This window comes from Tribolium madens, unplaced genomic scaffold (assembly GCF_015345945.1).
Source record: "Tribolium madens isolate multiple individuals breed KSU strain unplaced genomic scaffold, Tmad_KSU_1.1 Scaffold_91;HRSCAF=231;Tcas5.2_LG7, whole genome shotgun sequence".
Lineage (NCBI taxonomy): Eukaryota > Metazoa > Arthropoda > Insecta > Coleoptera > Tenebrionidae > Tribolium > Tribolium madens.
This window is the reverse complement of record NW_025401063.1, coordinates 1,267,973-1,284,619: the sequence shown is the minus strand read 5'-3', so window position 1 is coordinate 1,284,619 and position 16,647 is coordinate 1,267,973. Positions and strand designations below refer to the sequence as shown.

Sequence of the window (16,647 nt, the reverse complement as noted above, 5' to 3'; positions counted from 1 at the left end):
ACATGTCGAAGGTAAGTTTACATTTATTCCAATTTTTTACGTACCACTACACTATTTTCCAGTTCAAAGTAATTAACTTTTGTTTGTTTTCACATGCAGGTTTCACCAAAGAAAGACAATTACACTCAGAGTGACGATGTAACAATCCCAGTATCAGCTTCCAACAAGGTAACTTCATCTATCAACATAAAATTTTCRACTCTTCTCYCTAATGRCTTGTGCTAATTGGTAACTGTAATGCTTCTTCTCTTTTACAGCTAACTGTCATCAACATAAATGCTCAGCGGTTTGAAGATGTTGCCAAGTTGGAGGGATTTGTGGATAGAACAATGCTCATTGAGGAGTTACTACAGGGAGCGAAGAAGGACACGTACGTCATGATTTTTGCACCATCAAAATTTGGCAAAAGTCTAAACCTTAATATGATTCGTTTATTCTGCGACATTGAAGATAAAAATACAAAGACAAAGGAAGATGTTGCAAAGGACCCAACAATGGAAGATCTTCGATCGAATCCCTCAAAGAACATGAAAGTGTTTCTTAGACAGTTTGAGGGCACAAAATATGAAGAATGTTTAATYTTAAAACGAGAACAATTTGTCAGCCAGCATTTCGGGCGGCATCCCGTAGTTTTATTCAATTTCAAAGACTGTGGAGCTAAAAATAAATCAGAAGCAATATATTTTTGTGCTCTGCAAGTGAAGAATGGTTATTTGGAACACGAGTATCTTATAAATAGTAAAGAATTTCAACCTGATGATCCTCAACATGTCTGGTTAAAGCAAATATATACAAACTGGTTGAACTACAGTRATGTTGACCTTGAGAATCTCTCTGTGATGKATGTGRTCACTGGTTTGGAGAGTTTGATTCAGAGCTTGAGGATACATTGGGGGAGAAAACCAGTGTTTTTGGTAGATGAAGTTGACAAGCCTTGTGTAGCCGCCATAGAGAGTAAGCTTTCTGAAAAACAAGTACGTGAGATAGGAACTACTATCACTAATGTGATATGTTCGATTTTGAAGACAGRAGATGAACTGTTAAAACTTCAAGCTGCCTTGCTCACTGGCATTTGCAAATTTGTAAGTTATGATCTGTCATCTATGGACAACACACTGCCGGTATACTTCTTGAGCGACGAGAGATTTTCTAAATATTACGGGTTGACTACTCAAGAGGTTGAAACTTTAGTGAAGAGATTCTGTGGCTCAGAGGGAGATGCTGAGAAGACCGAGAAGATAATTAGCGACATCAACGCAAAATACAACGGCTATTATCAGCGTTACTGTTCTGGTGAATACAAGAAAGATGCCAGATACTGCTTATTCTCCGTCCTTAACTACATACAAGGTAGAAATCTCAGAGAATGGTGTTTTTGGTCGGACGGAGGTTTTTTGACTGGACAATTTGTGCCAATACTCAGGAAATCTGTCGAAATTATGAGTGCTATTCAAAAGCTGTTTTATGAAGATTCTGGTACCATTGAAATCAAATATCAAAAGGCAGTAGATGTTCAACATATTCTCGGGCTGTATCGTAGGGAAATAAACCCGGACTCAGATGCAGTTTTTAACTTTTTTTTACAACGAGGTTATTTGGCACACAATCCAGAGAAACCAATAGAAAATGTTGCAGGCAGCGAAAAGATATCTGTAAGAATCCCAAATCTAGAAATTAAAAGTCTTTACAAAAGTATGTTCAGGCTTTATTATAACAATCTTCCAGAAGAAATTGAATCAAAATTGACTTCTTGCGGAGAGATCTTCAAGTCATTACCAACRCTAGACTCTACAGCGTTTAACAACAAACTAAATAACCTCTGTGAACACTTGAATTGTATTTTTAAATCTCTGCAGTGTATAAACGAAGCTACAATATGCGCCCACATATGTGCAATCTTAACGCTTTATGCTCGATATGAGAAAGGTGAGGTAAAATATTTTGATGATAATCGCAAGCAATGTGTTGTCTACATTGATGTTTGGGGGCGTCACGGCAACTTCGCCATTATCATTGAAGTTAAATTCAATTCTGATGCTACTGGTGAACCTGGCAAAATTGGATCTAAGACAAAAAGCTCCCTTGCTGCTGCAGAGGAAATAGTTGAACTTCTACCTGGTAAAAAAGAAAGAGAAGGCGGATCCGGTGGTAAAGCTGGCACTGGCAGAGATTTAGAGAAATTGAAATTTAAAGACATTAAGGAGTACGTTCTTATAGGTCTGGCTGTGGATGGTGATTATACTACTCATATGCTTGTCTTTCGAAATACATCCAAATGGGAAAATGTAATTCAAGTTAATCCTGAAAAGCATGTTGTAGAACTAATATCAACTTATCTAAAATGATARAACTKSTGAGAATGGTGTTATGATATTGAGACTTATTTACTGATAAGATTTTGCTTTCTCTTCATTTAATAAATTTATTTTGTGGAAAAAGCGCATTTTTTTTTGTCTTTATACCTTTGCTTGTTGCACTGTTATTGATGTAGCAGAAAAGAACAAGAGAAAGCAAACAAGAAACAGGAAATGAAGGATGATATTACGTGAACACTGAAAGCAGCAAATTTTCCTATGAGTAGGTTTTTTGTTTCGCAAAAATAGAAAATAATTATGTTTTGTAGATCTCGACGAAAAGATCTTTTTGATCATTCATGTTAATCATCTGACGTATTATCCTTCTGAGAATAAGTATTTTATCTGTGAACTGGCCGTAGCTGCTGTAAGTCTTAAAAGTGGAATCGAGGATGTGTTCCACACAGGTTAGTGAGTTTTTTTTTTGCAAGAATATTTGATAAAGTTAGTTGTTTTGTGTGGAAAAACTGCCGTTGGGATTTTATGGAGGAGCCTTGAATCATTTAAAGGAAACTCACCAATTGCTTGAAATTGTTCAGGATGAACCATATGAGAATAATACTCATGAAGTTTTTACTGAAGATGCGTCGCATCTTTTACATTTTTTTTACAGAAAAAATGGACAGGTAAAGAAAATCAATTCATCGTCTATGCTGTTATTCTATAAGAGTTTTGTGAAATGCAAAAGAGATTGAAAAAATTGATAAAATTATAAATATTTAAAAAATACGATACGGTAGAAGCATTAAACAACTATTTTCCAATAACAATTGATCAGTCGTTTTTGAAAAATAGCAAAAGTTAATTTGACAATATTTTCGTCCGCCATTGTTTATATTAGTTCAGTGGTGGTGGCGTCACTGTTCTCGTATTCAGTGATGCCAGATTAGGGAATTTTTCCCTAGTTCTAGGGACTTTTCTAACAAAAATGGAAAAAAGGATTTTTTTCAATTTTTCTTAATAATCTAGGTATTTTTTAAATTTTCAGTAAAAAATATCAATTATTTTCACACTGCTGGCACAGTTTTTGAGACTTTACTTCAAAAACGTTCTTAAGAGTTTGACAAAAGTGGAAAAACATAATTTTCGACCAAATTTTCTGGTTTTCCAACTTTTTTTGGATTAAATATTGCTCAAAATATTGTTAAATCGAGTGAAACAAACAAAATAACATCAATTCCAATTTATTTTTGCGATTTTTAAGCGTGTTTTGCAAAATAAATGTAATTTAGTAATTTTCGCCAGATCTAAAGAAATAAAAAAAAAATATTTCTCAAAAAAACAAAAAATTTTGCCCAAATTTGGTACATTTTCGGATTTTTTGACTGAAATTTTATAAAAAAAAATCCGTTTCTGGTTGTAAAATGTGGTAAACCACTACAAAAAAGCCTAAGATAATGTTGATTTCGACTTTGTTTAGCGCTTTTCGTTCTGTAAAATCTCGCAAAAATAAAACGTTTTTTAAACTAATTTATTGGTGATTCTACGACTTATTTAGTTTCAGATTGAAAAACACTATTTTTTTTAATTTGGTAATTTTTGGGTTTGCTACAGCAACAACTTTTAAAAACAATCGAATTTAAGATGAAAAAAACATCATCGACCAATTGCGTGCGCAATTTCAGTACTAAATTCAGTACTGAAATTAGTCCAGTGATGCCAGATTAGGGAATTTTTCCCTAGTTTTAGGGATTTTTCTAACAAAAGTAGAAAAAAGGATTTTTTCAATTTTTCTTAATAATCTAGGGATTTTTTGCATTTTCAGTAAAAATCTCAATTATTTACACACTGCTGGCACAGTTTCAAAAATTACAAAAATTTTTAATATGAATATTGTAACTTGTATATGAGTTTAGCACATATGTTATGTAAAGACAAAAAAAAGAACAAGATAACTAAAAACCGTTTGCATTTTTCGCGTTGCCAAGTTTACTAATTATTGCAGTTCATTTAATATTGTAGACGAATATTTAAAATTAATGAAATCCCATAATTTATAAGTATAAATAAAAATTAAGTAGCTATCTAAATATACACGTTCATTTGAATTTGTTTTAATTGACTTGTATTTTATTTTTTTATTTCTTTAGTAAAATTTATTTTAATTTATTGTTATATTATTTATTGATTTTTTGTTGTTTGGAGTTAACACATTTTTATGTTGTATTTATATTATATTACCTAATAAAAACCTCCTAATAACATAACCTAAAAAAACGGTTTTGCACAATCACAAATTTTATCCAAATTTGCGATTAATTTCGCAAAAAATTTAAATGCATCGCGGCACTAATCATTTTTCATATGTTTTTCAGCCAGAAACGCGTAAATGATTTGGAGTTTAGTTCAAAAACACAAAATTACGCCGAAAATGATGTCATTTTTGCTTTTTCCGAGAGCTGAAAACTTCGTTTTTTGCGAGATTTCGCTATATCGAGTCAAATTCACTAATAAGTTGTTGATAAGGTTGGCATTACTGAAACTGAATTTCCTGATTAGCAAAAAAAAGTTGGCCGTGAGCGCTTGACAGCTTTCACTCAATTTCAAAATTAAAGAAACTGCAATTTGTATGAATTTGTGCCCATTTGGGCTTACGCGAGCAAGGTTGGCAATACTGAAGTTAAATTTTACGTGATTTCTTAAAAATTAATTTTTTGAACTGATTTTAAACACAGTGTGTTTTGTATTAAATAATAAAGTCTGTTTTATTTAATAAACGTTTAAATTTCTTGAAAAATCAAGCTATACCACCCTAAAACAGCTGTATACAGTTTAGTGAGGTTATGGTTAAGTCAGAGACATTTTCATCTTAGTCTGGTGATTTGTTGGTGAAAACTTTTGTAAAAATTCTCTGTTGTTGGAAATGAAAAAAACTGTTCTTCAAGCATTTTCCACGTTTCTACCGGACACTTGATTATTTCGTCAAATTTTGTTTTTTTATAAGATTTTACTAGACAGGATCAAGAATATTTTTGTCTTTTTCGAATACTTTTTCAGCCTGAAACATAAAATTTCGGTAAAAACAATTCATAAATTCAACAAATTCGACCAAAAACGGTTTTATTTTTGCCCTTTTCAAGTGTTTAAGCACGTTTTTGAGATAAAAGCAAAGAAATTTCTAAAAATTTCGTTGAAGCAAGTATAAAAAGATACAAAATTAAATTGAAATGACTCCTAAAAAATGATAAATAAATAAATGTAAAAATGATATAATTTTGTCCTTTTTCGAAAGTTCAAGCAGATTTTTAAGCTGAAAACTCGATTTTTTCGCAAAAATTTGCTACAGTGTGTCAAAAATCACCAAATTGTTATAAAAAAGATATTATAATATTTTTACCTAACTCTTAGGCTTTAACGTGATTATTTTGCCACATTTTATCTAAAAAAAAACACCAAATTGGTTAAAAACAGTGATATTTGTTTTTTACGAAATATTACTAAACAGAGTCGAAAATGACAAGTTATTTGGGTCTTTTTCGAATGTTTTTTCTGCTAGAAACACAATTATTTTGCAAAATTTTGTTAAAAACAAGCCACAAATTCAACAAAATAGCCCAAAAACCGCATTTTTTGGCCTTTTTCGAGTGTTTAGCATGTTTTTGAAAGATAAAAACAAAAACAGGCTAAAAAATTACAAAATCAAATCGAAATTGAACCAGAGGTTAATTTATTTTTCAAAATCTTGTCCAAATACGTCTAAAAAAATCAAAAAGGATTGATATTGATGTTATTTTGTTTGTCTCACTTGATTTATCTGGTTTTTGGGCAAAAAAAGACAAAAATAAGCCGAGAAAACACAAAATTTGGCCAAAAATGCTTTTTTGTACTAAAATCTCAGGTTTGCCGTTAGATTTCGCTAAAACAAACTAAATAATAAAAAAATCAAGTCTAAAATTACATTATTTCAGCTAAAAACGCAATTATTTCGCAAAATTTTGTTGAAAACAAGCCGAAAAAATCACAGAATTCGGCCGAAAACACTGTCACTTTATTTTTTTTTCAAGAGTTTAAGCAGATTTTTAAACTGAAAACTGCGTTCTTCGCGAGATTTTGCACCACAAAGGCTATGAAAAATTTTCAACCAATTACAATCGACTCCCTAATCTGGTGAATTTTGTGTTTTTGATTTGGCAACACTGCATCAATGCCATTTTTTTGACATTGGACAAACTCTTAGCGCGCAATGTTGTCAACTGCCGCAAAATTCCCTAAAAAAGTGCAATGTAGAAAAAATACTGTATGATACCTCGTTTATAAATATAAAATATTACTATAAATTCTACCAAAGCAGACAACGATTTGAATAACGCGCCTTTTTTTCAATTTCCAACTAATGGAAGTGGGTGGTTGAAAGTGAGGTTAGTGCGAAAAATTGGGGTAAAACAACCCGAATTGGCACAAAACCGTCAACTTGACGCTCTGGTCGCTCATTGCGGTGGTTAAATGCCACGTTTCGTGTGCAAATTGCGTAAAACAATCATTGAAAATTTGAATCGCGCGCCTTTTTTCGTCATTTTTCCCCTAATCAAAGTGTGTGTGAAACCACTAGAAACAATCGAAAAATGTGTGTTTTTTAGTGAAAATGGCGTGTTTGGGGCCCCCTAGTCCAAAATCGCGTTTAATTTCAATTTGGCGCTCCAAAAGTGGCGGAAACTCTCATTTAAGTGCGCAGTACTCGTGCTCAGATCGCGTTTTTGGCCTTTAATGCGCGCAGTACCGGTTTTCGCCGTCTCACACATTTTCCAAGTGTTTTGCCCAAACCCAACATATTTGACTCGAATGTGGCAAAGCTTGAGTGAAATAACCCAATTACTAAATCGCATAAACATCTTCAAGTGTCCAACGACTTGAATCTCCACAATCGAGGTGAGTTTTTTCGCTCCTTTGTTGTCCCACATACACGTGGACTGGCGTGGGGCCCCACAAATTCTGAGTTTTGGTGGTTTCAGACGGCGCCATGAGTTCTGGGAGCATCTGCTACAAGTGCAACCAGCCGGGGCACTTCGCCCGCGAGTGCACGCAGCCGGGGGGCCGCGAAGGGGGCCGCGGCGGCTTCAACCGCAGTCGGGAGAAGTGCCACAAGTGCAACAAGACGGGGCACTACGCGAGGGACTGCAAGGAGGACTCGGCGCGCTGCTATCGCTGCTACGGCGAGGGCCACTTCGCCAAAGACTGTCTCCAGAGCCCCGACATGCCCTCGTGCTACAACTGCAGGAAGCCGGGGCATATCGCGCGCAGTTGCCCCGAGGGGGGCGGCGTCGCCAACGAGACGTGCCACAACTGCCAGCGGCCGGGGCACATCTCGAGGAACTGCCCCGAAAACACGAAAATCTGCTACTTGTGCCACAAGCCGGGGCATCTCAAGCGGGACTGTCAGGAGAACGATTACAGGAAGTAACGTTGTTTTTATTTGTTGTATTTTATATTATATACGTTATGAAATTGTCTGTTTTTCCTCAACTATTGTTATGAACCGATGTTTCTTATTTATGTTTCCTAAATGGGGGTTATTATATTCAATTGAGGTTTTTATGTAATTGCAAACTATACTAAAGGTTTTAACACTTATTTTGGGCTCATCTGTCAGTTCCTTCCCGATAAAGATGGCGTGCAATCGTTAATTCGATTTTTTTTTACGTTTATTTATTTGTCTTGATACAAGACGTCCCAAAATTGTAATTATTTTGATAACGATTTACATTTTAAATAAAATACTTCAAAGGGTATTTGAGTTTATTCACTTATTTTAAAAGAAGTAATACAGACAAGTAGATTTGAGGCTTAAGATGGTGGGTAGGTGTGTTTAATTAGGAATTATGTAAATAAAACGTTTTTAATGCTTTTTTTAATCATTTCACGGTTTTTCCCCTGTTTTTACGCCGTTTCATTTAATACACAATTTTCAAATGTCAAATTTTAGTGAGGTTATGTCATCACCTGTCAAAAGGCGCATGCGTGGCGTACTGTAAAGTGCAGTTAGTTGTACGCAGAGGTGCCAATAGTGAATTTGAAATTCCCTGACAATTGTTTGTTGAATGAAACAGACTTTATATTAAAAAAGTGAAGCTGTGCTGAAGTTCAAGGCATTACGACCTGTTTCCATTGAAAAAATAACTAAATGGAGAAAATTAAGTAAACCAACATCGGACTTAAAACTGTAGTGAAATATATTGATAAAAATAAATACATTTTATAAAAGCAGTGTTGTTTGTTATGTTATTAGAAAGTAAGTTCCATTTTGTTTTGTTCGTTATTTAGTGTCAAGGTTCAGAGTTGCCAACTTTACGTGGAAATGGACAGTTTAGTGGACAAAGATAGTAAATAAATTACAGACCAATTGGTAATAAAGCGCTAAAAGGGCCCACATGTCAAAAAAGTGAAATTGAGGTTAAGACTTACTTTTTGAGATTGTTTGTGCTTAAGTGTGGCTTTTTAGGCCCAAAAATTCAAAAATCCTTACTTTTTGATTCACCAACGCTGATTTTAATCACAATTCAAGGAATTTAGTCGAAATTTGAGGAAATTTACTGTCGGCGGGTTTGGGTTCAGTGTTGCCAACCTTTACAAAAACGCAAATATTTTTTAATTAATATAAATTAATTAGGAGTACTATTTTTGATAGTTATGCAACAAAGTGCTCAATATTAAAAAAAAAAAACGAATATGAGCACATTTGGTTTCAAAATTTGAAATTTAAGAATTTTTAACGAGAAATTGAATTTACAAATGTTTGGGTTCAAAAACTTGAAACGTTTTAGTTTTTGACTGTTGATTTGATTGTAATTTAATTATAAAAAATGAAACAATTTTGTTTCATTTTCTTTAACTATTCTGGATAGGTTATGCAACTCAAAATTCACCACCATTTTAAAGAAAAATTGAAATTACAAATTTTTTGTTTAAAAAATACTTACTTTTTGACTTACTAATACTGCTTTTAATTGCAGTTTAATTATTTTGAAGAAAATTAAACAATTATGTTACATTTACAGCGACTATTTTTATGATAGGTTATGCAACTTAAGATACACCACAATTAAAATTTTAACAAAAAATTAAAATTACATTGAAAATATTTACTTTTTAAATTAATAATTCTGCTTTTGATTGTAGTTTTATTATTTGTATAAAAAATACACAATTTCGTTGCATTTTCAATAACTACATATTTTTGACAAGTTATGCAATCCAAAATCAAAAATTTTAAAAAAAATTAAAAGTACAAATTTTTGGGCTAAAAAATTTAGAATCTTATTTTTTTATTTTACTAATATTAATATTTTTTAATTAATATAAATTAATTATGAGTACTATAATTGATGAATTAATAAGGCAACAAAGTGCTCAATCATCAATATTAAAAAAAAAACACGACTTTTCAATTTCAACAAAAAAATTATTTTTTTTTACTTTTTGCCTTACTAACACTGCCTTTAATCGTTATTTAATTATTTTTAATTAGAGAAAGTAGAGAATTTTGTTGCATTTTTTCAGCAACTATTTCTATGGCAAGCTATGCAACTCAAAATACACCACAATCAAAATTTTAAAAGAAAAACTGAAATTTTTGGGCCTGAAAATTTGAAACGGTTTACTTTTTCATTTAGGTATATTGTTTTTAATTGTAATTTAATCATTTTTAAAAACATTAAACAGTTTTGTTTATGACTAGTTATGCAACTCAAAATACACACAATTAAAATTTTTAGCAAAATATTAAAATTTTTGGGCTGAAAAATGTAAATCTTGTTACTGTTTGACTTACTAACATTGTTTTTAATTGTAATTTAATCATTTTTAAGGAAATTAGATAATCTCGTTGTATTTACGTTGGCTACATATTTTTGACAGGTTATGTAATACAAAATACACCACAATTAAAATTTGAATGATTACAGAATTTTTAATTATTATCAATCAGTAGGAGTGACCGATAGAATTATTATATAAACACAATTTCAAATTTTTTAATCTATTATAAGCGATAATTATGCATATTTTTGAAAACTGTACAATAATTGACCAAATAAACACCACAAATGCAAACATAAATAAAACAAACGCTGAATTATCACTTATTGTGACAATAATTGTAATAATAAATACGATTCTCTAAAAATAAACTTCCAAAAGTGGCATAATTGTAAATTGTAAAAAATCGTGTCTGGCTTACTTTATCACAAAGCGAATGAACCATCAAGGTCACAAAGGCCAAAACCTTGCTCGTGAATCCACAATTACTGAATTAAACCTTGTTTACCACTAAATTTTTAAATTTGGCGCCCTCAAATGTCACTCAAGTGCGCATGTCACACAACCATCAATTTGACCGCCATCGAAACTGTCATCGCGAAGCACGCGTGACACTAATTCGTGACATTTTTGTCAAAATCATCAAAAAAACTGTCAATTCACGTGGGTGAGACGACTTTCAGCGTGAAACATGTGCGTTTTGTGTGCACGAATTGGGGCTACGTTCACGTGCACGTGACACGACTGACAGACGTTTATTTACCCAGTTTTGGTGGAAAAGACAAAAACTTGGGAAAATCGTGTTACGTAAATTGATACAGTGACTAGATTTGGGGAAAATGAAAGTCCGTAAGTACGAATTGATTTGCATGAGTAAATGTGGGTTTAGGGCTTGGGAATTTGGGGTTTTTAATTAAGCGGCTTTATTTTGAGACGACCACGAGGTAGCCATTGCTGTCACGAGAGGGTAAGTACAGGACGTGATCAGTGAGGAATTTTCGCGTTGCTCAATCGGTTTTGGTGTGAATTCGGGGCTATTTTTGTATCATGGAATTGAAAACCGGTGATTGATTATTTTTAACCGCTCGGATTGCAGTTTTTTTGGTCTAGTTAGGGTTTGTAGTTTTGTTAGGTTGGTACCAGTCGGGGTTAAATCACTAGTTTTTTGGTTAGTTCACGACACTCGTGAGTGTTTTTATGGGTGTTTTGATGGGGGTTTGCCCCAAGACTCTTAATTTCGGTGTTTTTGTTAATTTTGTGGGGGCGCATGCGCGTGGTATGATCGCGTCCTGTTGTTTACGCGTTGTTGTCAATTGTCACTTTCAGTTGTCACTCAAACGTGCTTTAAAAAATCGTCAATTAAAGGCATTTTCTTTGTGATTTTGTGGAAATTTTCATCGGGAAAGTGTCGTAGTGGAAATGACGGAAAGTCTATTTTCCGAACGATGTAAGTAAAGTCGGAAAATGCGTATTTATGAGTGTGTGTTTCGAGCGCGGCAAATGCCAAAAGTTGACTTGGAAATTCAACTGTCATTTTTTTGTTTCACTTGTTATTTTGTTTACACAATTTTGAAAATTGCACGCCGAGACTAGTTTTTGTGAAAATAACCTGAAAAAATGACCGATTTTGTTACAGATCGCGAACGTTTCCAATCGAGTAGCAGTACGGATGAAAATGAATCCGGATCCGAACAAGAGGATCATCATCAATTGATGCAAATCGCCAATTTGAATAATCTTTCAGTTGAACCGACGAGGAAACGAAGAGGAAATCTCCCCAAACATTCGGTGAAGATACTCAAGAGGTGGCTGTATGAGCACAGGTGGGTAAATGGGGGTGAAGGGCTAGGGGGCGACTCATTTATGATTGGTCCATTTTGTTGTTACGGGTCACGTGATTGTAAAATTTGTCGAAATCAGGTAACTAATTGTTGTTCATTTGTTTTTTTCTTTGTGTTCGCTTCATGAATGAGATTTTTGTTGTTTTTTTTTACATAATTACGAAATTTTGAACTGTTATGTCACTTTAGTTGTGGGAAAATTGTTGTTTTTTTGTTGGTAACATGTGTATAAAATGGGTAGGGCAAGGGGACGACTCACTAACGATTGGTCCATTTTGTTGTTACGGGTCACGTGATTGTAAAATTTTTCTAAATCTGGTAACTAATTGTTGTTCATTTGTTTTTTTCTTTGTGTTCGCTTCATGAATGAAATTTTTGTTGTTTTTTTACATAATTACGAAATTTTGAACTGTTATGTCACTTTGTTGTGGGAAAATTGTTGTTTTTTTGTTGGTACCATGTGTATGAAGTGGGTCAAGGTCATGAGGTATACGTTGTCAATGACTATGCTAAATGTTAGTTTTATTTAAAAATCAAGGTGAGAATAAATAAAAATTTCTGACAAATGTAGAAATGGTTAAAATGCTCTACGATAAGTTAAGAAAAACCATTATTTTTTCTAATGAAACAAATTTTCAACTTTAAAATTGATTCATTTAACGTTTTTTTACATTTCTATATGTCTTATAGACTCAAAAAAGTGCATAAAACGTTATTGGGTCAAGTTTTTGAAGGTGAGTGGTAGTATGTATAATCGTAAAAATAGAACACTTTACCTCATTTTTGGAGACTGAAATTGATTTATTTCAAGAAATTTTGAATTGGCGTTGATTCTGATTATTTATCTTGTTTTTGAGTCAGAAAAAAAGAGTCAAAAACGAGAAAAAAACATTTTTTTTTATTTTCTTAGTTCTGAAATTGTTTTGATTTGAAATTGTGAGTGAAATTGAACTAAACAAGTCGAGATTACGTTTAATTTTGCCTAAACATACCAAAAATCGTCTTTTAAGGTCTGGAAAGGGAAATTTTGAGTGATTTAACTCATTTCTGAGCCAGAAACTTTTTTATTTCAAGAGTTTTTGCTGATATAAGCCATAAAATTGTCGTTTTAGCTCTGAATTGCTTGTTTTGAAGCCAGAAATCGACTTGAATTGTGAGATTTAATACGAAAATTGTCGTTTTGCGTTATAATAAGGCTAGCTAATTTAGAGAGATTTTTGAACCTAAAACTTGCTTATTTGAGGAAATTTTCATCAAATTTAGCTTTTTTTTTGTGCTAGAAGTTTATTTACATAAAGAAATTGTGCTAAAACAGATCAAAAATTGTGGTTTGATTTCACTAAATTTAACGATTTTTTTTTTCAAAAACTCACTTATTTTAAAAGATTTTGCCCAAATAGGACACAAATTCTCCGTTTTATTTCAACGAATTTTGTCGAAACAGTCTARAAAACAGTTTTCAGGTCTGAATTGAAATATTTCAGCCAAATCCAAACACTTTACCTCATTTTTGGAGACTGAAATTGATTTATTTCAAGAGATTTTGATGAAACAACTCAGAAAATTGTCGTTGATTCTGATTATTTAGCTTGTTTTTGAGTCAGAAAAAAAGAGTCAAAAACAAGAAAAGAACATTTTTTCTTTAATTTTCTTAGTTCTGAAATTGTTTTGATTAATTTAAACAGCGACAAGTTTTTAAACTAAACAAGTCGAGAGTTTAATTTTGCCTAAATATACCAAAAAATCGTCTTTTAAGGTCTGAATTTTAGGAAATTTTGAGTGATGTAACTCATTTCTGAGCCAGAAACTTGTTTATTTCAAGAGTTTTTGCTGATATTAGCTATAAAATTGTTGTTTTAGCTCTGAATTGCATGTTTTGAAGCCAGAAATCAACTTGAATTGTGAGATTTAGTGCGAAAATTGTCGTTTTGCGTTATAATAAGGCATTTTTAGCTAATTTAGAGTGATTAATTTAGATTTTTATTTAAAATTAGCCAAAAAATTACACACACCAGCACAAAGTATGTTTTAAGTTAAATTTTACGTTTATTACTTAATTTGAACCTTGAAATCTTTAAAACTCTTAAAATTAGAAATATTTTTGTTAAAAAATGAATGAGATTAAAGAAAATTATCGCAAAAATGTTGTTTAAAAAATCTAAAATGAGTCTTGTTTTTACTGCAGCTGCAATTTAGTAAATATTTGCCTTTTCTTGTATTAATTTACCAAAATTTTAGAATTTGAAGACAATTTTCGTTTAAAAATAATTAAGATTAAATAAAATTATCCAGAGTAACATATTTTTTGTCAAATTTTGGATTTTTTTTTTTGAATAAATTCAACAAAATACATAGATTCCCATTTAAAAAGCTAAGCAAAACGGCCGAAATAGTGTTTTTTCTTTAAAAAATGGGCTACAAACTAACGAAAATAACACAAAATCTTAAAAATAAACAAAATTAACTGTAACTGCTTTAAGTAAAAAAAAATCTCAAAAAATAGGTACGATTTCAGAAGAATAAGGAATAATTTTTTGCATCAATCCAGCGAAAGAGAAAATTTTAGGATTAATTTTGCTATTTGTTACATTAATTGAAATAAAACTCGTAAAATGAGAAGTATTTTCGTTTAAAAAACAATTAAATCAATTATTTGCTTTCAAAAATGAATAATTAGAAAATATTAAACTATTACAAAAAAAAAATTATGACATTTTGTTTTTCGAAAGCAACTTATATGAAAATATTTTTTGACAAAAATTGAACAAAATATAGGAAATTGTAATTCTTAGATCATAGCCTTTATAAAAAAAAAAGATTTTGTAGTGATTTGCATTTGTACTTAAAAAAGAATAAAAAAAATTCAAAAACAAGAAAATTTCGGAAAATTTTATTTATTTTATTCATCTTGTATGAAAAAAAAAACACATCATGTGAGCACGGTTTTAAAAAAACGGTGCATAATACAATAACACAAGTTTTTTACAAGAAATTGTCAAAAAAATCAAAAAACCTCTTCTAAAGCAAAATTTTACGTCTCAAATAGAAAGTCTTCAGGGGGCTGACATGAGCCCATGGCAATTTTTTTTCCCTTATTTTGTCTTACGGAATCAGAGACACTGGCCGGGGGCATGGTGGCGCAGCGACAAAGTTTGCCAATTTTTTTTGTTTTTTTTTTCCAGATACAATGCATACCCGAGCGACGCCGAGAAAATGACCCTCTCTCAGGAAGCCAACTTGACTGTTCTCCAGGTGTGTAATTGGTTTATAAACGCACGTCGTCGCATCCTTCCCGAGATGATTCGACGCGAAGGTCACGATCCACTCCATTATACCATTTCGCGTCGTGGTAAAAAATTGACCAATTCTGGTACAATGGGTATGGAACAATCTCGCGCCCAATGGGACGAAGAAATGGCAACAGTTGGAGGAAAACGTATTCGACTCGATCATGATTATGACGATTCGATGAATCTCATGTATCGTTCGGAGGAGGATAGTCCGAATGAGTATGAAAGCTCGAGTCCTAGTGAAGAGGAAAAGTTCAATCCCTGGCAGACGGTCATTAGGTATGGGGTGGCCAAGGAGGCCCCTTATCCCACCAAAAGGCAAGTTTTATTAATAGTATATATTGCATTTATTACTTCCCTCGATGCTACGCATCTCGGGTAATTCACCAAAGTTGTAAAATTTGAAGAATTTGTCAGTTTTTTTTTTTGGAATAATTTCAACAAGATACGTAAAAAAACCTAAGCTAATCAGTCCAAAAATATATTTCTTTAAAAAATGGAATGAAAATAACACAAAATCTTAAAAATAAACAAAATTAACTGTAACTGCTTTAATTAAAGAAAATTACTCAAAAATGCGATTTAAGAAGAATAAAGAATAGTTTTTTGCATATACAGGGTGCGCCAGAACTCACGCCCCAGAGAAAAATGCCGTATAAGGTAAGATACCAGGAACAAATTTCGAAGTTATGAGGGTTTTAAATTTTGCACTTTGACTCTATTTATTTCTGTTGGAAAAATAATTTTACAATTTTATTTGCTACAAGCTATTAGAAGAGGAAACAAAGAAGCTGTATCCTAAATTGTAACTTTGTTCAATGTTATTTGTAGCTTTTATTGGCAAAATTTTTGTCCCTTTACTAAACAATTGTAAAAAACATATACAAGATCATCACTATCATTGAATAGATATAAAAAAATGTCAAAAAATAAATGTCAAAATTTTTTGACAGATAGAATTTTTTAAACATTTTTTTCAAGTTCCTGGTATCTTACCTTACTTGAAATTTTTTTCTGGGGCGCGAGTTCTGGCGCACCCTGTATTATATTGTGTTGGTTACTTCCCTCGATGCCACACATCTCGGGTAATAAATAGCAAGGCGATTATTCACCAAAATTTTAGAATTTGAAGACATTTTTTGTTTAAAAGTAATTAAGATCAACTAAAATTATCTGTTTTATTTATTTATTTTTTTTGATATGCTAATCAGGCGAAAAAATATTTTTCTTTAAAAAATGGGCTAAAACAAATGAAAATAACACAAAATCGTAAAAATAAACAAAATTACCTGTAACTACTATAAAGAATAATTTGTTCCATCTATTCAGCGAAATTTTTAAAAATTGAACAGAATTTCAATATGTAATAATAAATTAATAATTAAAATAAATTGCATAAATCTATTTAAA

The 16,647-nt window shown here is 32.0% G+C and overlaps 3 protein-coding genes across 4 annotated transcripts in view; all 3 read left to right on the top strand.

Annotated features, from left to right (window-relative positions):
- The first annotated feature begins 2 nt into the window (after positions 1-2).
- On the top strand, positions 3-2,438 carry LOC123011711. Its single transcript, XM_044409296.1, has 3 exons — positions 3-11; positions 100-168; positions 258-2,438. The coding sequence occupies exons 1-3, from the start codon at positions 3-5 to the stop codon at positions 2,343-2,345; spliced, it is 2,166 nt and encodes a 721-aa protein (XP_044265231.1). The 3' UTR covers positions 2,346-2,438.
- Positions 2,439-6,690: 4,252 nt separating this feature from the next.
- Positions 6,691-8,203, top strand: LOC123010781 (CCHC-type zinc finger protein CG3800). Its single transcript, XM_044407895.1, has 2 exons — positions 6,691-7,220; positions 7,304-8,203. Exon 2 carries the CDS (start codon positions 7,312-7,314, stop codon positions 7,750-7,752), a length of 441 nt encoding a protein of 146 aa, XP_044263830.1. The 5' UTR covers positions 6,691-7,220; positions 7,304-7,311; the 3' UTR covers positions 7,753-8,203.
- Positions 8,204-10,674: 2,471 nt separating this feature from the next.
- The window catches only part of LOC123011279 (homeobox protein TGIF2LX-like), a 10,329-nt gene continuing 4,356 nt past the window's right edge, over positions 10,675-16,647 (top strand). The window contains exons 1-3 of one of the 2 annotated variants that reach the window (XM_044408646.1): positions 10,675-10,955; positions 11,743-11,929; positions 15,130-15,555. In XM_044408646.1, coding sequence (XP_044264581.1) covers positions 10,946-10,955; positions 11,743-11,929; positions 15,130-15,555 — 623 coding nt within the window. In that variant the 5' untranslated portion in view covers positions 10,675-10,945. Of the gene's footprint in view, positions 10,956-11,393; positions 11,554-11,742; positions 11,930-15,129; positions 15,556-16,647 lie in introns of those variants that run through there. The other variant, XM_044408645.1, reaches the window with a different exon arrangement.